This window comes from Acomys russatus, chromosome 21, assembly GCF_903995435.1.
Source record: "Acomys russatus chromosome 21, mAcoRus1.1, whole genome shotgun sequence".
Lineage (NCBI taxonomy): Eukaryota > Metazoa > Chordata > Mammalia > Rodentia > Muridae > Acomys > Acomys russatus.
The window spans coordinates 9941313-9965867 of NC_067157.1; the positions used below are offsets into that span (position 1 = coordinate 9941313).

The 24555-nt window shown below is 46.2% G+C and overlaps 2 protein-coding genes across 8 annotated transcripts in view; both read right to left on the reverse strand.

Moving 5' to 3' along the window:
* Positions 1–1837: 1837 nt before the first annotated feature.
* Zbtb24 (zinc finger and BTB domain containing 24) lies at positions 1838–17612 on the reverse strand. 7 transcript variants are annotated; one of them, XM_051164262.1, is made up of 7 exons: positions 17488–17612; positions 16008–16984; positions 12410–12577; positions 11855–11938; positions 10958–11041; positions 4206–4287; positions 1838–2653 (listed from the first exon to the last, which is right to left on the reverse strand). In XM_051164262.1, the coding sequence occupies exons 2-7, from the start codon at positions 16951–16953 to the stop codon at positions 1951–1953; spliced, it is 2067 nt and encodes a 688-aa protein (XP_051020219.1). In that variant the 5' UTR covers positions 16954–16984; positions 17488–17612; the 3' UTR covers positions 1838–1950. The 7 variants fall into 7 exon arrangements, 3 of the variants coding, with proteins under 3 accessions (XP_051020219.1, XP_051020220.1, XP_051020221.1); XM_051164263.1 differs by lacking the exon at positions 17488–17612 and adding an exon at positions 17360–17374; XM_051164264.1 differs by lacking the exon at positions 4206–4287 and having other exon boundaries at positions 2359–2653.
* Positions 17613–23711: 6099 nt separating this feature from the next.
* The window catches only part of Ak9 (adenylate kinase 9), a 118031-nt gene continuing 117187 nt past the window's right edge, over positions 23712–24555 (reverse strand). The window contains exon 39 of the mRNA XM_051164063.1: positions 23712–24185. Within this exon, the coding sequence (XP_051020020.1) occupies positions 23983–24185 (203 nt within the window). The 3' untranslated portion in view covers positions 23712–23982. The remainder of the gene's footprint in view (positions 24186–24555) is intronic.

Below are 24555 nucleotides of genomic sequence, written 5' to 3' on the forward strand. Positions count from 1 at the left end.
TGATTTAAATGAAATACTGAAGTAAGGCAGTGTTTGTAAAATGCTTATTCTCCTCGGGCCCAGTTCCATATTCTCTAGTTGACACATATCTACCACTGTGGTAATCCAATTTATATGCTATGTATAAAAACATGCCTTTAATCCCAGCACTCGGGAAGCAGAGGCAGGCGGAACTCTGTGAGTTCGAGGCCAGCCTGGTCTACAAAGCGAGTCTAGGACAGCCAGGGCTACAACAGAGAAACCCTGTCTTGCCAAACCAAACCAACCGAACAAAAAACCCACCCCCAAACCAAAACCCCAAAAAAGTAACTTGGCAAAGGTAAAATAATACTTTCATTTTCTTCCTAACCTGAAGAACTGTCTATTTCTTTAACTTACAAAAACACACTGGATTTGGGTGGAAATCCAGGTCATCTAAGAAAACAACTGGTGTGAAGAAGACAGTGATTTGAAACCTATGTCTACCCCCACTATGTTACTAACACCATCTTTTCTTTTCTCTAGTATCGCTGCCAGCTTCCTAAGAAATAAGCAAGAACTCAAGCAAACGCAGTGATCTTGAAAATCTCACCCAGACATAACTTGATCTTTTGGTGATGACTGGAAAGTCACACGATCATGGACACAGGCTGGCTACTTCCGCTCTGGGGCTCAAACTGAAGTGACATGCTGTGAGACTTAACCTAGATGGTAATAAAATAGAGATGTGTCCACTGCCACCTCTAGAAGAGATGGCAGATATGCATCAGTAGTTTGAGATCAAGTAGAATTCAGTAGTGTATTTAGGACCTAAATTATACTTAACAAACTTTTAAGTTGCAAGTAATTTAGAATCTTTTATCATAAAAATGAAGTATCATTAGCTGATAAAATTTGGTTTATTGGAATGCGTACCTTGATCCAGTTTCACACTTTGGAAACTTTTTAATTAAAAATTAAACAGCCTGCTTCTTTTTAAAAAAATGTATAAACCCATGTTTTGCAAAAAAGTTGAACTCAAAAGTTGTTAAAGTTGGCTTTTGCGTCATGAGTCTGGTGTGTTTGAATCTACCTTCAGTGTAACATGATCAGCCTACTGTACCACACGAAGGTAAAATTCAAGAGCTACCGGAGGGGCAAGCTCCTGATGGACACTGCGATCAGTTAGTCAGTTCGACTTGTTTTGGATTGGCAGTTATACTGCCTACGAGAAATAACAGAATGGAACCAACCCGATGACTCAACCTACATATCACTTTCTGTTCTAAACAAGACCATACACTATGGTTGTGGACAATGAACACTTACTATCCATCTTAAAGAGATATACTAGATGAAAGTGGAACCTTCATCAATATTTAAATTATTATTATTATTATTTTGTTTTTGAAGACATGGTTTTTAAACTAAAGCTCATTCAAGCAGACTTTTGACTAAATGTTGGAACTTGACCACAGTGCGGTGCACTGTGGATCCTTGGGAGGTTTTATCCCCCTCTGAGCTTGAAAAGTGTTAACTTTTTTTTTGTAACATGAAGTATGGGGAAAAAAAGATATGTGCACACATGGGACAGAGAAACTCTGTGTCTTGGAGCATGGATTTATTATTTTGAAAAAATTTTTTTTTTTTTTTTTTTTGAGACGTGATATCTCTGTGTAACATTAGCTGTCCTGGACTCACTCTGTAGACCAGGCTGGCCTTGAACTCAGAGATCTACCTGCCTCTGCCTCCCGAGTGCTGAAATTACAGGTATGCACCACCTCGCCCGGCTTTATTTAAATACTTAAGTATGAGTTGGTCTTATACACAGACAGACTGTGCACATGTCAACACACAGACTCCGTCCTAATGTAGCACAGTATAAATAATACATTGGCTAGATGTCACATCTCTAAGGATCTGTAAGATGGTGGCCCAAAGAGCCATCCTGTCCCTGCTGCTGGCCCAGTGGAAGAGTCAGATGCCCTGGGGTCAGCTCTGCTCCTGGCCTAGTGGGGTGGGGAGGGGTGGGTCCGGCTCCTGGGTCAGCTGCAGGTGCTGAGCTGGATCTGAAGCCCTGGCTGCTAAACGCAGAGCCTCTGTTTGCTCTTGCTGGGCGTGGAGATGCTCCAGAGTTTCCTTGGAAAGTGTGATAACGTGCACTGGCTCTGTCTGTGAGGACTCCATCTGGCTGCCAATCATACCCAGGCTCTGAATGTGCTCTGTTTGCTCCTGCTGAGAGGAGAGAATCAGGCTCTGCAGTTGCTCTGGCTGCTGTGTGAGCAGGGTGAGGTTAGCAGCCGCGTCTGTGGACATGTTCTGAGAGCTCTCAGCTGTGGCGACGATGCTGACGCCCTGGCTGGGACCTGGCATGAAGTTAATGTTATGCACAGAGTCAGTTACAAGAAGCTGAATCTCCTGTTCCCCTGAGGTGGAGAGCTGGTATGGCTGCAGCTGAAGAATGTTCCGGACCTCGTCAGCATTACTGCCAGGAACACTGCTGGGATCTGATACGTGTTTCTCTTTGCTGTGGATTTTCAAGTGAGCCTTCAAATTGTCCAAGCGAGCAAACTGTAAGCTACACTCAGGGCAGGAGAAAGGCTTTTTGCCCGTATGTAGGATACAGTGTCTTCTTTTGGCACTGGAGTCAGAGAAGCATTTGCCACAGATGCTGCAGGAATATGGTTTCTCTCCTCTGAAAGAAAACATACAGAAAGACTGGCTTTCTACTTCCGGGACTTTGTTGCTGTTTTGTTTTGTTTTTCGAGACAGGGTTTCTCTGTGTAACCTTGCTTGTCCTGGACTCACTTTGTAGACCAGGCTGGCCTCGAACTCACAGAGATCCGCCTGCCTCTGTCTCCTGAGTGCTGGGATTAAAGGTGTGCGCCACCACGCCCGGCTTCTTCCAGGATTTTTAGGCAAAAGCAGTCAAGGGTAATGGACCGCCTAACTCTGCACCTGGACCCTGAGGGTTTGCTTTCCCTTAACCTGGTGCCTAAACCCATGCCAAAGCCTTTAACATAAGCTCTAACCCTGCTTCACACTAAAAACAAGCAAGCAAACCAAAAACAAGCCTAAAAAAGCACAGGAATACGACAGACTGATTCCTGTCACAGGTTCTCCTCCAACTTACCGACGTGGAGCGAGCCACTTCCATGTGCTTTGGCTTCAAGTCTCAAAAATGAAAAAAGGGCTAAAAAAAGGGGTAAGGTGGGATGGCAGATGGTTCAGGGCTACATGGCCTGAAATTTATAATCCTGTTGTGATATGTTTCAGAGAAGAAAGTGAATGTTTTGTATTGCACAAACAGTTATATTGGTTTTAATTCTTACAGCGTCTTTTTCGAGTCTAATGGCCGAATAGGTGTGTATGTACTATGATTAACATCAATATTAAAAATTCAAGTGCTTCCTAATTATTTTTGAAGCTTTTAGAAATATACCTAAGTTCAACCTGGAAGTGATTTTTCTGAAAAAACAAACAACAACAACAAAAACAAAAAAACCACTTGTTTAGAAATATTTTTTCTTTTAGATAGAATTTTCCTATGTAGTCTAGTTTGGTGCCATTCTGGCTAGACTGGCAGTCAGACACTCCCTGGGACGCACATATCTTCACCCTCTTACATACACCCCGGAGCTGGAGATCTGAACACATCCTTATTCTTATGCAACTAACAGTTCATTCACTAAGCCACCACCCCAGCCCTCTACCCTGGCTGCCCCCCCCCAGGGTCTCTCTGTGTAGCCTTGGCTGTCTTGGACTCACTTTGTAGACCAGGGTGGTCTCAAACTCAGAGATCCACCTGCCTCTGCCTCCTGAGTGCTGGGATTAAAGGTGTGTTCCTCCCCAGGCCCTAATGAAGATTTAAGCTTTAGACCACCTTCCCCCAATAAAAATTAAATAATGAAACCAACAACACAAGTTTTATTGGTCAGAATCAATATTGCTGATTTTGCCTAAGTGAGAAATTTAATTATTGACAAAATAAAATAATAAACCACACAGAAAATTCTACCATCGCAACAAATGGAGAAGAGGCTTGTATAGGTCACCCACTGAACACCAGAGTTCAAGGGGACCACCAAGTGACAAAAATACCTGTGAACAGTTACTAAGAAGCCAGGTGTGGGGCTTATAGCTACACTAATATGTCAGTGCTCAGGTAAAGAAGCAAGACCCTCAGTGTGAGGCCAACACAGGCTAGCGAACTCTGTCCTGTCTTTCCCAAACCCAGACCAGCTTACCGGTGGATTCTGATGTGGGTCTGAAGGGAACTCTTTGCTGTGAAAGATTTTCCACAGATTTCACAAGTAAATGGCTTCTCGCCTTAAAAAAAGAAAAAAAGAGGCAAGCATTTATAAATACATAACCGGCATTAAAAAAAACAACATCCAAACCATGTTACTCTCACAATGGGAAGGGGACGGAGGCAAACTCTGTGAGAGGGCATGAAGGACAGCAAGTGCTTCTCCACTTGTGCTCCATGCGGTGCTGAGAGGATGTGGGGAATGAAAGCACTCTGATTTGTTCCTCTTGCCCCTGTGGAACTTGTGACAGACCATTTCATGGTGGCAGCAAAGGCTCTAATGGCCCCATCTGGGGATAGCAGCAGCTTTATAACAGTCACAGCTCTTCACGCACGCACGCACGCACGCACGCACGCACGCACGCACGCACGCACGCTCATGTGCCCTCGAATATGCACAAAGTTTTTATTCCAGAAACTCTGCTAAATGCATGACCAGGAGTGGTGTAAGGCTCACATGGAATGTGCAAGTGTTCAGACCCAGCACTTCACTAACAGCCGCAGGGGGTTCAGTGCTAGCTTGTACACTCCACAAGCAGCAATGGACTCTCACGCCCACCACGGGCAAAGTGGAGGGATCCTAATGTACATGAGAGGAGTGTAGAAAAAGCTAGCAGCAACACTCGGCCTCACTAGAGAACAGTAGGGTTGAGGGTAATCTGAGATGCTCTTTCAGACTAGACCTCTGAGCTCCACCAAGCAGGGGACCAATGCATGAGGGAGCTGCATGAATCAGCACGCTCACACCATTAACTTTTATCACTCCAAAGGTTAAGACCAGGAGGCTTTCTAACCAGAGCCGGGGCCTACTCAGACCTTGGTCAATTTCCACCTCTCACTTGGACATGCTCTACTCGTGTTTCAAATACACAAAGTTGGCAACACACACACACACACACACACACACACACACACACACACACACACACACTTACACAGGGTCTTATTATGTAGCTCCTGACAGTTCAGGAGGGTGGGATGTTCAAAGTTCAGGGACCTACATCTGGCAAGAGCCTTCTTGTAGCTCTCATGGCAGAAGGCGGGAAAGAAAGAGGCCATGGGAGGGAGAAGGGAAAAGGACTAAACTCATTCTTCTTAGTGGTCCACTGACCCACGAACAGAGCGCTCCATTCACAAGGGTCTGACTCTTAACATTTTTTATCAGCTATTGGGTTTCCAGCACTTGACGTTTGTAGGACACACTCAAACTGTAACATTACTGAAGTCTTTGACACCCTGGCTTCTGGTTTGGTCTGCTCTGTGTAAACTCTACCTCCTTCCTTCAACCCAGGAGGCAGAGTGAACCAATCTCCAATGGCCCCATCTAGAGATTTTTATTTATTCAGTTCTGAAACACTGATGGCCCATCAGCAAAGAGTGCAGCTAGGAAGGAAAGTCGCACTTCAGAAAGGGTGTGCAGTGTGTGTTTGAGAGGGTAGGAAACTTGAAAGTGTTTGACTAACTGCTGACTGAAATGTTGCTATCAACAACACTAAGTACAAACAGGATGCTGGGAGAGTGTGGAGGATCCAGGATCAGGTCAGACTAGGAGGGCCTGACAGGACACTAGGATAAGTGTGACCAATATGTAGGAGGGACAAGGGCTCACTCTGAGGAGTGTGGGCTCGGAGAAGAGCCACGGATTCCATACAGAGGTTTAAGTAGAAAGATGACATGCTCGGAGTGTGCCAGTAATGTGGGCTATGCTGTCAGACTGTGCGTGACAGGTGCTGAGGCCTGGGTCAGGAGGTGCAGGAGACAGATGCAGAGAGGTTGAAGGGCGTGGATAGCAGAGACCAGTAGGAAGTGTGCTACTGAAGGCTTAGACAGGAACCACGGTAAAGCCACAGACATGACGATGACTCAGGAGGACATGGGCCGAACTGACTTAGCTCCAGAGGGGCCATCCATGACTCTGCCTGGTTTCCTACTTTTTAAAGTGTGAAGTATTGACAGTTTGTCACACAAGCAATGACTGCTTTGTCCCAGACCAATGAGCTCCTGAGCATATGTAGGCCTTCATCCACTCTCCTGACCTGAAGACCCTCCTCTCTCTCGGGCCTGTTAAGCACCTATCCCTTGGCCCTTCCTTCTCTGCCCATCTGCCCAAGGCTGCTCACGTCCTTTTCAAGACACAAAGAAAGACTTCCCTCCCAGCTCAGTGGCTGCCTGCTTTCAGTGGTCTGCCCCACCCGTTGATTCACTGCAAATGGCTAGGGCTCACATCCTCATTCCCTCAGGTCTGACTGGACCATAGCTCAGATGTCCTGAGACACCCACCACTCACTGCCTTCCTGAGTCGGGTCTTCACTCTGGGGCACAAGAGCCATCCTCCTTTCTGTGGCTCCATCACACTGTGCGGAGATTCTTTTCTCTTTCTTTTTCTTTTTGGTTTTTCGAGACAAGGCTTCTCTGTGTAACAGCCCTGGCTGTCCTGGACTCACTTTGTAGACCAGGCTGGCCTCGAACTCACAGGGATCGGCCTGCCTCTGCCTCCCGAGTGCTGGGATTAAAGGCATGCGCCACCACACCTGGCTTGGCCAAATTCTTAATGGATACATACAGACTCTGCAAGGGTATCGTGTCCTGAGGGGCCCAGAACACAGGAAAACTGGAACAAGCAAGATGGGGTCATCTTAACACATAGGCATAGATTCTTGGGTAGCTTCGATCCTAACCCACAGACTGAGGTGTGAATGAAACCATGACATCAACTTTGGCATATGACTAGACAAGCTAGCCACATTAGCATGGGAGCCTAACACCATGTAAGGGACAGAGATGGTGGAGGGGTAGACCTGCTCTACACATCAGAAGTCACTCATAAGGGTGGCTGCTGTGCAGCGAGACACAGCTGGTTCCCATGCTAACTGCAGCACACTATGCCATGCTCCAGTCTCTAATGTGGCTTCTGGGAACACTGCTGTCGGGAAAGAGATAAGGCTGATGGAAAAGCATGGTTGGTGGTGGTAGTGCACACCTGACCCCAGCGCTCGCGATGCTGAGACAGGAGGACCCTTTCACAAGAACAAAACCACAAACAAGCAGCCCCCCTCCCCCTCAGTCTCATGAGTCTGCCTGGCTTCAGTTCATCCCAAGCCCGACCTGCTCCAGGTCAGGGGAGAGATCGGATCATGAGCCCATGAGTCAGCTTCCTCGCACCCAGCCCCAGCAGCAGTAGCTGCCTCGCCCTCTCAGGACACCCTCCTGGGGGCAGAGAGCTAGTGTGCCTTCCAGGGCTTGGTGCACAGCAGCGCACTTGGACAGAGTGGGCACTTGAAGAGCCAGGACACAACGCCAGTCTAGGTTTTCAAGCCAAGTGTGGCTGTGCTGGCAAAACTCCAGCTTTGCATCCTGGTTCAGGGTAGGAAATGGGCTCCCGATGCCTCTCAACGTCATTGGACTGACAGCTAGAGAGAGCAGGTCCTACAGAGATCCTCAAGTCATACAAAAACCCTGTCCAAGACCCTCCCCTTTGTACCCCGATACAAGGACTACTTGCTCATAAAAACCAGAAGTCTTGTCAAGTGCAAGCCTACACCTGTGCTCTTAATACTCAGGAGGCTGAGGCAGGGGACTCCCAAGTGAGTTTATGCTGGAAGCAGCTCCTCTCTTGCACTGCTTGATAACCAGCCACCTCTGACCATCTAGTTTACAGGGATTGGAGCTCATCGAAGCCTTGTACACTATTAAAGCTATGTGTCAGCATGCATGTTCACAGCTGGCCTGCATCTGTCCCTGACCTCCAGGCTTCATATGCACCTGACCTACCTCAGAGCCAGCACCGGAAGCTATCTATCTACTGGTTTGTTTCTCTCAGTTGCTTCCTCCCCCTCCCCCTTTCACTTCTATCCACATCTAGTCATGAGCAAGGCATGCTCCTCCTCAGAACACATCCACATCCGCTCATCTGGTGTGACCGCCGCCACCACGGCACTGTACCACATCCCCTTGACTGAACATCCTGAGGGTCCCATGCTTGATACAGGAAGTGATACTACTAAAACGCAGCCGCACCATATCACTCTTCTGGGCAAGGCCATCTAAGTCTTCACTGTGGCCTAATTTAAGGTAGCAAGCTCAAGGGAGTCATGGGATTGGGGACCTGGGTGGGGTAGGGGACTGCTGAGGCTCTGTCCCAGCCAGTTCAGTCACAAGCTCAGGGTTGAAATCACAAGTTTGTCTTTTGTTTTTTAAAAAGCTTCTAACATGTTCAACACGTGCAGCTATAAGCAGAGCAACTGGACTACACGGCCTCCCGTTGTCCCTGTGGTCTGCTCACCATGCTTCCTTCTAGCATCCTAGGGTTGGGGTAACCTTTCTCCCCACAGTGTGTGAAGGAGTGTCCCTGTACTTTCAGTTGTTGATTCTGAACTGGCAGAGTGCCGAGTGCTGGTAGGACCCTGGGATTGCCATTTCTACAGCCCATCACCAGGATTTCTATTTTGTAAACATTCGTCCTTCCTCACCTGCCTAAAGGCAATCAGGAACTGTATGAGGCTGTCTGGCTGCTGATGGCCTGCAGAGGATCTCAGCGGAGCAGTAGGCTGGAGTAACTGGGCTGAGTTAGACTGCCCCATGAAAGGCCTACGCTTTAAACTATACAGAAGACAGTGTTGTTAGTGACAGTGCTGGCATCGGAGAAAGTCCTGCAGTGTTGTTAGTGACAGTGCTGGCATCGGAGAAAGTCCTGCTCTATCCCAGCTCCTGCCTCCTGTGTGAGGACGTTGAACCTGCTGTCTCCCCTGCTAGGATATCCTCCCCTGCATATCCACATGTCTGGCTCACTCCCTACCCACCCAAGAGGCTCCCGTTCCTGAGACCTTCCCAGGCCAGCCCCACAGAGAGATGCACGTCTTCCCACAGCTGTTTTCCTACTCCACATTTAGTTCCACGCCACCAGGGAACACACACTACCTTTTTGTCTGCACTCTGTCTCCCTGGTCAAACAGTGACGTCACACCACATGCTCACACATCTCATTATCTGTCCTCTGGGCTGGAAACAGCCTGGTACTCAGCAAATGTTGAGTAAATATGTACTCAAAAGCTGCACTAAATTTCACAGACTCTACAAATGATGCCTATGGAGGTGAAGGAGCCAGTGAGATAGCTGGCAGAAAAAGACACCAACCACCAAAACGGAGGCCCTACATGTGATACCCAAGACCTACATGGTGGCGGAAATTAACTCTTGCAAGTTGTCCTCTGATCTCCACATGTTGTGGCACGTGAGTGCACATGGATGGGTATACACACACAAATACCCACACTGTCATTATAAAAATGAAGAATGCACAGAGTAGGTTTTATACAATTCACTCACCCTTTATATGATAATTTCCTAACTGCTTAGGTGTCTGGAGAGACAGCTCAGTGATTAAAAGCACTGACTGCTTTTCTAAAGGACCCTGGTTCAATTCCCAGGACCCACATGACAGCTAACAACTTCTGGTCTCTGTGAGTACTACATGCATGTGGTGCAGACATATATGTGGGCAAACCACTCTCAGAAATAAAATAAAAATTAAAAAATCTCACAAAGAGGTTTAAAGAAAAACTGCTTGGAATCAGAAATATAAACTTTTTTTTTTTTTCAGATTTTAGAAACATCCCCCACCCCCCGCCACAGTATTTTAGAGGGATCATGTCTACACACATTTCACATATACCTACCTCCTAGCCTGGTGGGTAATTCCCGACAGTATTTCCACTGTGTCTGATTTTGCCTGCACTATCCCATGAGGGCAGGCACAGCATTTGCTGCTGTGGTGTCACACTGAGACTCGAAAAGTCTGGCATGTGGAGTATTTTGGGGCTTTGGTGTTTCTGGTCTCAGGCACTTAGATGATGAGGCTTAATCTACACTAGCTTTTCTTCGAGGTAGGAAATTGCTAACCTGCATTTAAAAATAAAAGTCCAAAGTGCCAAAAGCTAAAGTATTCCTTTTCCTTCCTTCTTTCTTTCTTTTTCATTTTATTTTTTCTTCATTTTTTGAGGCAGGATTTCTCTGTGTAGCCTTGTCTGTCATGAATCTCACTCTGTAGAACAGACTGGCCTTGAATTCAGAGATCCACCTGCTTCTGCCTCACAAGTGCTGAGATTGAAGGCATGCACCACTGTCTGACCTAAAGTGTTTTAATATACAATATTAGAGACAACTTGATAGAATCACTAAATAACCCAGATCAATAGGAACCGTTCCTTGGGGACATCTAATAAGCTTGTTTTTAACACACCCCTTCCAAAGGTACAAGAGGGACAGTTTGACTTCTGTGAATTTAAAATCAATGCTGCCTTCTCCTCATTCCTGCCTCATTGGGAAGTACATGGGGTATACATGTTTGTTCCAGAAGAGAGAGGAATTCTATAGCTTTGGGTTGTCTGCTATGCTTTCTTTTCTAAACAATTTATTGTTATCACCTTCAGTGCTGAAGTTCCTGAGAGTGAAACACAGAACCTGACACTGTGCTGTGAGATTACACGAATTTCCACACACGAACAGTGTTCATCATGTGATCTCCATTCTGTGCTGACGTACAACGGGATGTAATGTTCCTGCCCACAGTGATGGCAGCATTTTGCCTTTACTTTGGGCTTATCACACTTGTAACACATTTGTAATGAGCAGAGCAAACACGGGCCGGGGATATCAAGCGCAGCCTGGAGGGTCAGTGAGGCGGTGTGTTACCTGTGTGCGTTCGCAGATGTTTCTTTAGTTGAGACACGTCCATAAATTTTCTATGGCAGTGGTTGCATTCTGGCAGGGAGTGGCCTTGTCGCAACGATAAAAAAAGCGTCAGTGCATGAATGCTCTCCCTGCATTTCTTCAGTGATTTGTGTTAAAGCACTGCCCTGAAAAATAATCAACTTAAATCACCTTAACAACAATCAACTTCATTACCTGTTGTATCTAGGCTCTCGCCGCTAAGAGTGAGGGCCCTCCTAACCCCTAAATTCTCAAGCCCCACTCTGATGACCACGAGTGACGTCCCTCCCACTCTCTGCCTCCCTTGTCACTCGGCAGGAAGGAGAACAGGACTTTCAGCAGATTGGAAGCCATGGGTGAGACATCTCCTTTCAAGTGCCAGTAACAACAGCCAATCACCTGAAGCCTCTTGGGCTAGCGGCACTCCTGGATACAGCAGTTCTAAGCTGGTTCTATATGTGGTTCCAAAACTACGGAGCACAGTATCTTAACATGGTAACTTTGACTTTTTTGTTTGTTTGTTTTTCAAGAACTTATAGAGATCTGCCTGCCTCTGCCTCCCAAGTGCTGGGATTACAGGTGTGTGCCACCACTACTTGGCTTTTTTATTTTATTTTTTATACTCTGAGGCATCTGCGGCAGGCCTTGAACACATTACAAAGATGATTTTGAACTTCTGATCCTCTTCCTCTGTCTTGCAGGTGCTGGGCTAACATACGAGTGCACCCATGTCTAGCTTTACCCAGGGCTTCATTCACACTGGGCAGGCACCCTGCTACATGAGCTGCGCCGTAGCCCGGCTGTTTACCAGCCCTTTCACTCACTTTGCATCTCCCCCAGCACGGCGGAGCCTTTCCTCTCACCTTGCTGGTGTCGTACCTGTATGGACCCGATAATGGCTCTTTAGCTGTCTTTTCTGGCTGAAGTATTTTCCACACTGATCACAGGTAAAAGACTTCTGCCCTGCCAAATAAAAAACAAAACATTTAAATCCTGCCCCAAACTGCAAAGAATCAGGATGCTCACTATAAGTAAATAACACAGTGCCCAGGTTCCCATTGTCTACAGGTGATGCGAGTATCTTGTCTACACACCCAGAAGAAGCCTTTCCAGAGTGCGCAAAACTATGCAAGGCAATAGGGGGCAGTGAAGACGGGGATAGAACTGGAGGTTTCAAGGGTCCCCAAAGGTATACAAAGAAAATTCTAAACTCTAGCATTTCAGCCAAACCATTCAATGCACACTGCATTGCAGCAGCCGGTTAGTAAGCTCTCGCTGAAGGCTGCTGCTGTTCAAAACAGCCCATCAGCAGATGCACACTCTTGTCTCTCAGTGACACCATGCGGTAAAGGATACCAGGCTGAGAGGACACTATTTGGATGGCAGGAAATGGGGACCTGGTGGGCTGGGGCCCTCTAGTGTAAGCCCCGTTACCTGAGTGCAGGCTCATGTGCTCCAGCAGTGAGTGCTTGGTGGTCAGCGCCTTGCTGCACACGGTGCACGTGTACGGCCGCTCCCCTGTATGCATCCTGGTGTGGACCTGCAAGGAGTGCTTCTGGGCAAAGCCCTTTCCGCACTCATTACATTTGAAGGGGCGTTCCCCTGCGATCAAAGCCAAGAAGCTTGGTGTAAGCAAAACCTGGGCATTTGTCTTCCTCCCAAATTAATATATACACTATTGAGTCATTCATAATGTTAAATAAGTACTTAGGGCAAACATTCCAAGTCCAGTAGCTAGGTGAGCTATCAGCAATAAAAGTCTAGAAAGGAAAATGGATGACGTCAAACCAACAGTAGAAGCTGTGAGATGTAACCTAACTTGTAAGACTCAGCCTCCAAAAGGGTTAAGAAATGGCCCCACCCATGGAGTGGGTGACAGACAGGGGACTTAAAGGCAAGGTTCACACCTACGCTCATTTTCCATTCCACACACCAAGAAGACAAATGTCCCCCCACCCGTCACCAAATGATACAGTTCTCTGAAGAGAGTGAAAGGCTCTCTGGACTGGGGGCTCCCTGGGCAGCTGAATGGTAGCAGCCCGGGAAGGAAAAGAAAAGCCAGTCTCTTAGGGGATAAGGAAAGCCCTCTTGCTGGGACATGGCAGGCAGGCGTAGAGCCTTTACGTAGGAGAACAGAAGCACATTTCCCTGGAAGGTGCCCACGGAAGGCATCAGTAATGAGGAAGTGGGGTCCAGTCACACCCCACCAATGAGGTCACTGCTTTTCTTCATACCCACAGAAACACCAATTGCTTCTAGTGCCCTGATTGTGCAAATGGTATAAGCAAGTGGTATTAAAAAAAAAAAAAAATCACTGCGTTTGGAGCTGGGGAGACGGCTCTGCTCTTACAGAAGACCTTAGTTGGGTTCCCAGCACCAAGAAGGGGTGACACCCAGTCATCTGTAACTCCAGTTCCAGGGATCTGATTGACACTCTCTTCTGGCCTCCCTGGGTACCAGGCAAAGAGATGGTGCACATACACACACACATACATACATACATACATACATACATACATACATGTGGGCAAACACATTTACACATACTCCAGTTCCAGGGGATCTGACTGATGCTCTCTTTTGGCTTCCCTGGGTACTAGGCATACAGATGGTGTACATACATACATACAAACAAACACTCATAAACATAAAATAAAAATACAGAAATCTTTACACTGCAGTCAAGGGAAGCCTCTAATAGTGAAGACGGACACCGTGATAGGTAAAGCAAACCAGCAATGTGTAGAAAACATCAAGGACACAGGGCACAGTGGCAGCTGCCCGTGATTCCAGCATTTGATGGCTGAGGCAGGAGCATCATGATTTCAGGGTCAGGCTAGCTACATAATGTGATCATGTCTCAAAACAAAACAAAATTTCGATCAGGGTTGGGGATTTTGTTCAGATGTAGAGCACTTGTCCAAGGGAGTACAAGGCCTTGGGTTGGGGCTCCAGAACTGAAAAGAGAATAATTAAGTTAAAAAAAAAAAAAAAAAAAAAAAAGAGTAGAAATAGCAAACCAGAGGCTGAAAAGTACAGTGGCTATCTTCCAGAAGATAAAGCAAAGATGGGAAATACAGGTGAAAATTAAGGAAGTTACAAGTTGGGTCCAGGAAATTAAAATAGCAGGCATTCTGGACAAGAAGAAAAGAAACACAACGGGTAAAATAATGTGTGAAGTAAGGTTTTTCTTTTTCTTTTCTTTCTTTCTTTTTTTTTGTTTTGTTTTGTTTTTTTGAGACAGGGTTTCTCTGTGCAGCCTTGGCTGCTCTAACTCACTTTGTAGACCAAGTTGGCCTCTGACTCAAAGACATCTGCCTGCCTCTGCCTCCCTGAGTGCTGGGATTGTAGGTGCACGACACCATGTCCAGCAATGTGTCAAGTAATTTCAGCAAGCTTTCCGGACCGACAGTTTTCTCACTCACATCATATTTATCAAATGAAGCAAGCATGTATAGTAGGGCCGACTGCAGACTTTCAGAAACCAGGAGGGGTAAAGATTTTGTAAGTGTTTTTCCTTAAGTAAGTTTAAATTATGCATAACTCAGATAAAAATACCTAAAATGTGATCTAGTATTATATTCCATTAGTTGCAGAGCCCATCAGAAAATAAAATAGAACCCCTGATAGTTCAACACACACTGGAGATTTTGTTTTGTTCGAAGCACCATAACTCAAGTTTTCAACATACATAATCTCTGGGGAGCTTTCCACGATAGCATCGGATGTATCCCATGCTTGCCTTGTAGCTGAGGATGACCCTGAACCTGGGACCATCCTGTCTGCACTTGTCCCTTCTCTGTGGTGTTGGGGAGTGAAGCCAGAGCTCTGCACATACTAAGCAAGCACTCTGTCAACTGAGCTACATCTCTGGGAAACTTCAAACATGGATAATCCAGACAAGTCCATCAGCAGCTTGGGGTGTGGGACACAGGCTGCTACAGAAGCTCTCCTGGTGGAGCCGGGCGTGGTAGTGCACGCCTTTAATCCCAGCACTGGGGAGGCAGAGGCAGAGGGAGGCGGATCCCTGTGAGTTCGAAGCCAGCCTGGTCTATAAAGTGAGTCTAGGACAGCCAAGACAGAGAAACCCTGTCTCAGAAAACAAAACAAATAACAACAACAACAACAACAAAAGAGAAACCCTCCTGGTGGTTGTAACATGCAGGCTCAGAAAAACAGCAACATGTGCTGCTACGTCACATGACAACAAGAGGATTGGATGAGAGAAAACTTAAACACTAGCCCCTATGCTTAAGTTTACAAGAGACAATTACAATCCGACTGGAAACGGGGAACCGAACAGCTCAACAAACAGCTCAAGGACTGCCACTAGAGGTAACGTTGTCCAATGTGGCAGCCGCCAGACACACATTCAAATGTATGTTAACTGAAACAAAAAGTCAGCTTCTCAGTCTAGCTAGCTACAATTCAGGTGATAAAATTTCTGTCAGGGAATGCAGCTCAGTTGTAATATGCTTGGTTGGCATCCACCTAGACCCTGGGTTAGAAGAGGAAAAAAGGACTGTACGTTGCTAGTGGCTACCATTTTGGCCATTATAGAGAGGACAAAAGGCACTTCAGTCACAAGGGGGGAAATGGCCAATGCTGAGAGTCAGAGACACCCAAAAGTAGAAAACGTTTACAAGATGGCTGAACGATAAAGATGCCTATGGAACAGAGCAGGAGAATGCTTCTGCAAAGGTGAGAAAGAAACGGTCACGAACCAAAAGGCAGGTGCTTGATAACTTGGTAAGAAACAAAACAAAACAAAAACAAAACAAAACAAAACCCACCATCAAGGGTCCTGAATAGCGCTTGCTGGACCATCATGAGAGTGAGCCTGCGCAAGACCGTCTCATCTGCACACTGGGGGTATTACCTACTGATTACTATGAGACATAAATATAGTAACATGTATGGCTTTATTGCACTGCCTACCACGTAGAACCCGAAAAATAAGCAAACACTGTCACAACCAGACTTCCAAATCCCGCCCCCAACCCATCGCACTACGTTTGGAAAGCGTAGTTACCAGTGTGGCGTCTCTGGTGGGTTGCTAGAAAGTGGCTGTACTTAAAGACTCTGCCGCAGTCTTTGCACCGGGCCTCAGCCCCAGCCGAGCACTTTTTTCTTCCGCGTATCCTCTTGGCTGCGCCCTGGTCCTCTTCATCGCCGATAAGTTTGTAATCTTTAAGCTTGACAGACCTCCGAATCCTCCGCTTGCTGTACCTACTGTGGGTGTCCTCTCCACCCCGAGCCTTGGGGTCACAGTTCTCATCTTTTTCAGCGGGCACCTCCTCCACTCCACCGGGCTCACCGGCGGGCTCCGAGTCCTTTCCCGTCTGTTCACTCACTTTGACACCGCCTTTTTCCTTAACCACAGAGTTCCGTCTATTCTGAACGGAGTTGTTCACTCTTAGCTGAATCTCGCCCTCTGCGGCTAGTCCTGATTCTCCCTCCTGCCAACTGCTGCCTTTTCTTGGCCTTCCCCGCTTCCGTTTCACAGGCTCGGTCTTCCTATTAGAAATAACGACTGACGGCGTGCCAGTGCTGGTCAACGCCGGTGGCTTCTTCGGGGAGCTATGGTTATTCTGGAAGTCTGTGTAAGCCTTTACCAGATCGTAGACTTTTAAGAACTGCGCCGTAGCCAGGATCTGTTCGGTAGTTTTCTCACAAGCATGTAGATAACCCGTATAGATAAATTCCAGCAGGACGCCGAACGTGTCTGCCACCATGCCTTCCAGCATATAAATGGACTGGCCAATCTCTCCTTCCTCGGCAAACATCATTGAGAAATACTCGCTACTGGCAGCAAGTAAGGCCTTGTGGGCTCGGAAGTGCACATTCTCCACGATTAACGTGATATCACAAAGAAAGCCTTTCTTCCTCTGATCTTCAAGACTAGCCAGGACAGTGTCACCGTGAGTGTCTGAGTGTACAACAAGCTGCCCGCAAGGCTCTGGTGTTGCCTCTGCCATTTTCTCCAGAAGACTCTGAAGAGGGTTAAATCTGAAATAAGAAAACAAGGTTTATTTGGAAAGAAGGATTGTCTAACAAGACTGTTGGTGTAACCAGCTGTCAGGGACCAATTTTGTCACTACCACCTTTTGAAGTCTCCTTAGAAACCCAGGCCTTGGGGTCTCACCGTGTTGCAGCTGCCCTGCTGGATGTCTCTCCAGTACTCACATATAAACTCTTACGGCCTGTAATACAGAATGGGATCAAAAACCTGTCCGGCCCACTCTTGCATTAACTTAGTAATTAAACTTTCCAAGTGTGGTGGCACAGTGGTGGAGTTGGGGCTTTGTTGCCTCGATGCCACATATGATTAGCTGTTTTGTCTGTGGGAACAGATATGAGAAATATGAAAATGAACCCACGCACGGGAGATCTGCGGTGAAAGAGGCCCCGCTCCGAGCCTCTGCTCTCGGAGCTCCCCCCGGGGCCCGGGGCCTGGGGCGAGCGCTCCTCCGCACAAGGCCCCGGGCCAAGCCCAAGGGCGGCGGACCTACCTACTGGGGCCGCCCGGCGGGGCTCTGTCCAGTCCACCCGGCTGCCCGGAGGGCACCAAGCAGACCGGTCGCCGCTCCCCGCCCCCGCCGCCACAGCGCGCAGGCTCTCCGCTCGCCGCCGCCGCCAACCCGGAAGCGCGTGCAGGCGGCCGCCGGACCACGTGACCACAGAGCCCCGCCCCCTCGGGGCGGGCTTTACTGTGGAATCCGGAAAGGGGCGTCCTGGCGCGGAAACCTGACAACCGGTAGATATCTCCTTCGCTTAGACTCCAAAGCCTTTGATTAGATGGTGAGGGTAAAGACTGAGCTGCCTTATCAGCAGACATTTATTTACCTCCTGAATGTTTCCTCTGCCTCCCTTTCGTTCCCACCTGGTGGGGTTAGAATGGGCTTAGTAAATGCTTGATTGAAATGACCGCTGTTTTTATTCAGATTTCCGGCCCTTCAAAAGACTGTTGAGGGTTTCGTTGTCATAGGTGCAGCGTTGTTCCTTCTAAGACCCAGGGGTATGGGAGAGTTGTCTAAGTAAAACCCAGGAGCAGTCACTCCCCTTGAGAGCGTCTGCAGGACATCTCCTGTGGCTCTGACGGATGCTCCCTGTTTGGTCTCCAAGCCCCACTCAGATTCGTTCTGGATCTGCTTCCAACTGTGCCAGCAGTTTCTGCCCAGCGTTTCTGCTTCTCTTGTACCTAATAAATTCCACAAGCCCAGTTCCAGATTCCAAATTCGGCAAATTCGCTCTGGTTGACTTCTGCAATCCAGAAGGGACAAGGGGTCAGTCTTCTGACTTAGTGTCCACATAGATTTTGTTTGTTTCTACCAAAAGAATTGCAGTAAAAACTCCACAGGGCCATAAACTAGATCAAATATACCGAACAATCTGCTATTTAAATGAGAAGCTAGAGGCGGGTGGTGGTGGTGGCACACGCCTTTAATCCCAGCACTTGGGAGGCACAGGCAAATGGATCTCTGTGAGTTCGAGGCCAGCCAGAACAATTGTGTTGAATCAGCCAGCTATGAGCTCAGAAAGAACAAGACAGGGGGGCGCTTACTAAGCAGTAAGTCTCAGAGGCTGAAAACATTCTAGAACTAGGTTAGATTGTACGGAGGGTACAGGCTTCCAGGACTAGGCCTAGGTTAGGAGATGGAGGCAGTAAGCCTCTGAGACAAAAAATACATCAGACGAATAAAAGATCCTTTTACATAACTGGTCACCAGCAACCAGTCTAAGCAAGACTGCTGAAAGGACTGGTTGGATAACAAGTCTGAGGTGGCCGTACTAAACGTGAGATGTGGCTGGATGATCATGTAAAGATATAGATTAATAAAATGGAAACTAATAAAGATTAAAATGCAAAAAAATATTTATTACTTTGAATTTTAAAGAATTTAAAATGTCAGCTCACAGCGGGCTATTGGTAGTAATATTATCACAGCATAGGTTGTACACTTTTATCAGGAAGATCACTTATAGAGGGAAAATCGAGATAAGTGGGTTATCCAGAAATTTTTCTCTTTCCTAATCTCCATAATTCTATCCAGTCTCCACCCTCCCAAACCCAACTCCCCAACCCCACTGCCTTGGAAGGCTGCAAAAATAAATAAATAAATAAATAAATAAATAAATAAATAAATAAAAGACTTCCTCAACACAGCTCTCTGCCTGTTGGCTTCTGGATGGATTGGGTCCGTGGAGAACTCGACAGGAGAGCAAAGGAAAACACAGGTCGTCATTAGCTGGCAGCTGTAGGCTGGTAGGCGTCCTTTGTGGGAACGAGGGGGTCAGAACCTCTCCTATGTCTGACAACTGCCGGGAAAGCTGTAGTCCACAGCCCACTGTGACTGCTAGGATCCGAGAGGAATAAAAGGCCAGCTCCGCTGTTCAGTGGCACTAGCACATCTGGATAGGCCTCCAGTTACTCATCCTCCCGTCTCTCTCTCTCTTCTCTTCTTTGTCCTCCTCCACCTCTTCGCTAATTCAATAGTGCTCCTGTTTCCCGACCCCTGCCACCCCTGCTGCCATCTCTTGCACTACACCCAAATGGCATATATTGACTTAAAAAAAAAAATCTAATGCGCACGGAGAGAGCGCCTAAGAATATGTGCAATGTACACTTGCTTTTATACTAAGGAGCTCTCAGCATTCCTGAACACAGCTTTGATGTGCTTGGGATACCTTCTGTCCCTGTTTTGTTTTGTTTTAATCCCCATTTTGAGGTTTTTTTTTTCTCTAATTTTATCTATCTTGATCCTGATAGTCATTTAACTTGGATGTTATGGCCTGTAAAGAATTCCTTTCCGATTAAGTATTTGGAGATGGATCTTTCTCTGCCCAGGTTTTCATTTATAAAAGCAGAAACCAGAACAAAAAGACAGAAAAACCATCCCCAGCTATATTTTTGACGTTCTGTGAGTTTCCTCCCCTTCACCACCAAGGACATGGAATTTTTATACATTTTCGGAACTCAGTCTCTTCTCAGCTGAATTGAGAATGAAATAACAAGTATATAACAAAATTTAAAGTGTTCAAAATCGTAGAATCTATTCCTTTGAATTTCAAAGTTTCTACATCCACATGGTGGTTGAGTCGTCCATAACTCTGGTTTCAGGGGATTCAGTGTTCTCTTCTGTCCTCTGAAGGTACCAGACGTGTGTGGGGTACAGACATATACATGCAGTCAAAATGCTCATACACATAAGTAAATCTAAAAAAATGTTTTAATGCAATGTGTAGGAATTTGATCCGATGCTGTCTATTAATTTAGTGGTAAGACTGCCTGACACACTGTGAACAGCCTGTGCATGGTGGCCTTTCTCCATCTCTCCTGTACGAGGCTCTGAGGCTCTGCATGTACATGGCCGCGTGTGTGTGTGTGTGTGTGTGTGTGTGTGTGTGTGTGTGTGTGTGTGTGTGTGACCTGCACCACCATTCTGGGAAAGTCAACTCCCCACTACTTGAGTCCCCTGCACTCTCTTGAGAGATTTCTTTACTCAGAGGATCTGATCCTGAGGAGAGGGATGAGAAAGGAGAAGCATAAGGGGTTGTTGGTTCGGGCTCAGCTCAGTGGCATCTTCCTAAGAGAGGGGACCTTTGTCTCACACCCAGAATGGTTCGGCGTCTCCAAACAGTGGCAGTTGAGGTGCTAAAAATCATGGAACAGCAGCTTTGAGGCCATGGAAATCTCAGAGAGAAGCCACAGAACAACCCCCCCCTCCCTCCCTCCCTGTCTGTCTGTCTGTCTGTCTCCCAAAAGAGGAAACAAAGTGCCTTAACAGCTTCGGTTGGTCTTGCTGCTGCTTTCCTGGCCGACCTGAACTCCAGCCGAAACACTGTAAATTCTTTAGTGGTTGCTCTCCAGCCGGAAAGAAACTAGCCCAACCCTAAGACAAGTCCCACCTGTCCCCCAGTTCATATAATTTATCGCAGTTATCATTCAGCTTTGAAAATTCAACATGCCAATAGTACAAAATTAAACAACACTTCAAGTTGTTCCCGAGGCAGGAAGATGAAGCGTGATTGTCAAAGCTTGTTGTCAGACTAAGATTTAGAACAAAGGAAGAATGTGAGACCAAGAAAATGAAAAGCACTCACAGTGACCCAAGCTGAATTTTTCTTTCTTTTTTGGTTTTTGGAGACAGGGTTTCTCTGTGTAGCCTTGGCTGTTCTGGACTGGCTGTGTAGATGAGGCTGGCCTTGAACTCACAGTGATCAGCCTGCCTCTGCCTCCCAAGCGCTGGGATTAAAGGTGTGCGCCACCATGCCTGACCAAGCCCCATTTCTTAAGCCTTCATAGATTCCATACCCAACCCCTTTCATTGGGTACCACTTCCACAGAGCATCCCTTGTGCCACCATGGCCTCGTCTGTGCTTACGCTCTCCTGTGGATGCCAGTGTATAGACTGCCACCCTGGCATTTACTATCTTCCTTTGGAATCCAAACGGAGTCCATTTGGGATACCTTGGGGCACCCATGAGTTCCTACTGCCTCTTTTGGGGCAACCCCAGCCATAGGTTCAGTGGGGCCACTAGTAGAAGCCAAATTAGAGACCATGATCCCAGTCAAGTGATGTCCAGAGGAAATGGACTTGCCCTGGGGCATGTGAGATACTTCCTGGAGGTCCAAAGAAAGAAAGAAAACTTGACGGGGATAAGAATGGACTTTCATTCAGAAATTTAGACCCAACAAGGTAGGAAAGATGTTTACTTCAAGCTTGACAAATGCAAACGGCCAAATCCCTATGAATGTAACATTTATACAACTCATGATTGTCTCATGGTTCTCCCTGCCATATGTAGTTTATCTTATTCATGCGTAATAATATAAATATAGATGTATATGTTAAAAAAGAAACATAATAATTAAAAAAAAATGGATGAGGCCATGAGGCTTAAATCCCAGAAAAAAACTTTGTAGTCAAAGTTTCCAGTCTTCTGGCAGGCTTTAGAGAAATTCCTTTTTTTCTTTTCTCTTCTTCTCCCTGCTCCTTTTCCTTTTCCTTTTTTTTTTTTTGGGGTTTTTTTTTTGTTTTTTTGTTTTTGTTTTTGTTTTTTTTTTTGTTTTGTTTTGTCTGTCTGAAACAATGCTCCCTATAGCCCAGGCTGACTTTGAACCTGGACTATTCCTGTGCAGCCAAGGGTCACCTTGACCTCCTCCTCCTTTTCCTGCTTCTGCCTTCCAAGAGCTGGGATCACAGGTATGTGCCAACCTGCCTGGTTGTTATCTGAGGGACTAAGGCTAGAACCTAGGCTTTTCTGCATATGAGCCCAACATCTCCCACTGAGGGACACCCGAGGGACACCCCAATCCTGCATTTTGGCTCTCCTTTAAGAATTGTTATATTACATTCTGAATTTTAAATGCACCAAGATAGGAAAGATGTCTTCTTCAAGGCTGCTAAAATACTAAAGATGTAACATTTATATAATTCCTGATTGTTTCGTGGTTCTTCTTGCTGTAGGTAATTTATTATATGTGTAATAATATAGATGTATATGTAAAAAAAGAAAAATAGTAAAATGAAAAAAAAGAATTGTTATATTTTTAAATACATCATCTTCTCACTCTCTTGCTCTCTCCTTCTCACACACATGTTAAAAGATTTGTTTTATTATTTTTAATTATGGCTTTGTGTGTATCTGTGCATGTGAGTAGAGTACCCTCGGAGGCCAGAAGGGGGAATTAGGCCCTTGAAACTGAAGTTCTAGCCACTTAACAAGCTGTGCAGATAATACACTTGCTCTTACCCCTGAGCCCTCTTCAGCCCTACATGTTTTACTATTTTGCATTCTAGCTTTTTATACAACTGCTAAAAATTTATCTTTATTTAAAAAAGGCATTCAAATCCAATGTAGTTGTTTTCCTCCTCCTTATACTTTTTGATATAGTTCATAAAAATCTGGATTTCCTCTTTCTCAGAGCCCCAGGTGATTTCTAACTCTAGAACCATATATTAAGTCTATATCAGTGAACAGTTAAGAAAAGGGGCAGCCAGTTAGTAGGGACAGCTACAGATTTCATTTATTTTGTTGGGAAAATGGCAGTGTCTTATGTTTAGAAAATTTACAAACAATTTATTATGTAAAAAGTGTGGCTAAGCTTTCCATTAGTTTTGCCTCTTGAAGCTTTCTAGTGTTTTCTCTGTTTTGTTTTGTTTTTGTTTTTTTTCAAGACAGAGCTTCTCTGTGTAGCCTTGGCTGTCCTGGAAATCACTCTATAGACTGCCTGCCTCTGCCCCCGCCCCCGCCCCCGTCCCCTCCCCTCTCCTGCCCCTCAGTGCCACCACACCCAGCTGCTTTCTAATGTTTTAATGAGTAATTTTCTTTAACAGAGACTGGTTTTCTACTAAAAATAGTATTAAAAAAGAAAGAAAGAAAGAAGGAAGAGAAGAAAGAGAAAAAAAATAAAGAAAGAAAAGAAAAAAGAAAGAAAAAAAAGAAAGAAAAATCAAAGGCTGGCATGGTGGTATACACCTTCCACCTTTAATCTCAGCACTCAGGAGGGAGAGACCAGCAGATCTCTATGAGTTTAAGGCCACCTTGGTCTACATAGCAAGTTCCAGGATATCCTGGGCCATGTAGAGAGATCCTGTCTCAACATCCCCACCCCACCCCCCAGCCCCCTAACTCACCCTACTCCACCCCCCAGCCCCTTACTACCCTCCACCCCACCCCCACCACCCAGGAAAAAAAAAGAAAAGAAACAAAAGAAAACAGATTTAGTAAGTATTTTAATATCTCAACCAGAATGCCTGTTTTGTGAGAGCATCAAAATTCAAGGGGAAAAAAAGCAATGAGGTTGAAAACTGTATAAACACTTAGGCGCTCAGAGTGCGACCCTGCCTGGCTAGGCCTTCGGGTCTGCTCAGGTCTAGTAACTGTGCAGCATCAGGCAGGAGGGAAACACACTTCGGAAAATGAAGATTTTAATTCTGCTTCCTCAACTCCCTCTATCCCTTGGAGACGGTTGGGATTTGGGTCTCTGTGACCTAAGCAAGCTACTCGGTAACTGGGTCTATGTTTCTCAGAGACAAAAAGGCCTGTAGCTTATGGTCAAAGTCAACGGCTCTAAACTGAGGCTCCTTGTACTTCCGGGTCATCTTGGCACTGAGGTACGTTATGAGTTCGCATCGTTCCACAAACTGCTCCATCTTCTTCTTGTACTTTTTTCTTGAGTATTCGGAACCTTTGGGATTAAATGCTGCAGGAAATGTCAGACATGTGAATCTTTTCTGGTAGGTGGTTAGTAACTAGGCCACAGCCAGCTGAGGGGGAGATGACCTTATCCCAGAGAAGGTTAGAGTGCTGTGTTCACCTTTCTCTATGGCATGGATGTTTTTATTATTATTACACTGGTTTTATTTTCTAATTTTATGGTGCTAGGGATTGAGCCTAGGGCCTCACATGTGCTAGGCAAGCTCTGTACCACTGAACAGCATCCCTAGACCTCTGCGTTCTTTTGAGATAAGGTCTTACTGCGTTGTCCTGGCTAGCCTGGAACTTGCTATGTAGACCAGGCTTCCCTTGAACTCACAGAGTTGTGCCAGTCCCTGCCTTGCAAATATTAGAAT

Coding starts and splice junctions, on each gene's coding strand:
- Zbtb24 (XM_051164262.1), bottom strand. CDS start 16,953: ATGGCAGAGGCAACACCAGAGCCTTGCGGGCAGCTTGTTGTACACTCA. Junction 12,578..16,007: donor CCACCAGAGACGCCACACTG/GTAACTACGCTT, acceptor CTTTGATCGCAG/GGGAACGCCCCTTCAAATGT. Junction 4,288..10,957: donor ACATCTGCGAACGCACACAG/GTAACACACCGC, acceptor TCTTTTTTTAAG/GCGAGAAGCCATTTACTTGT.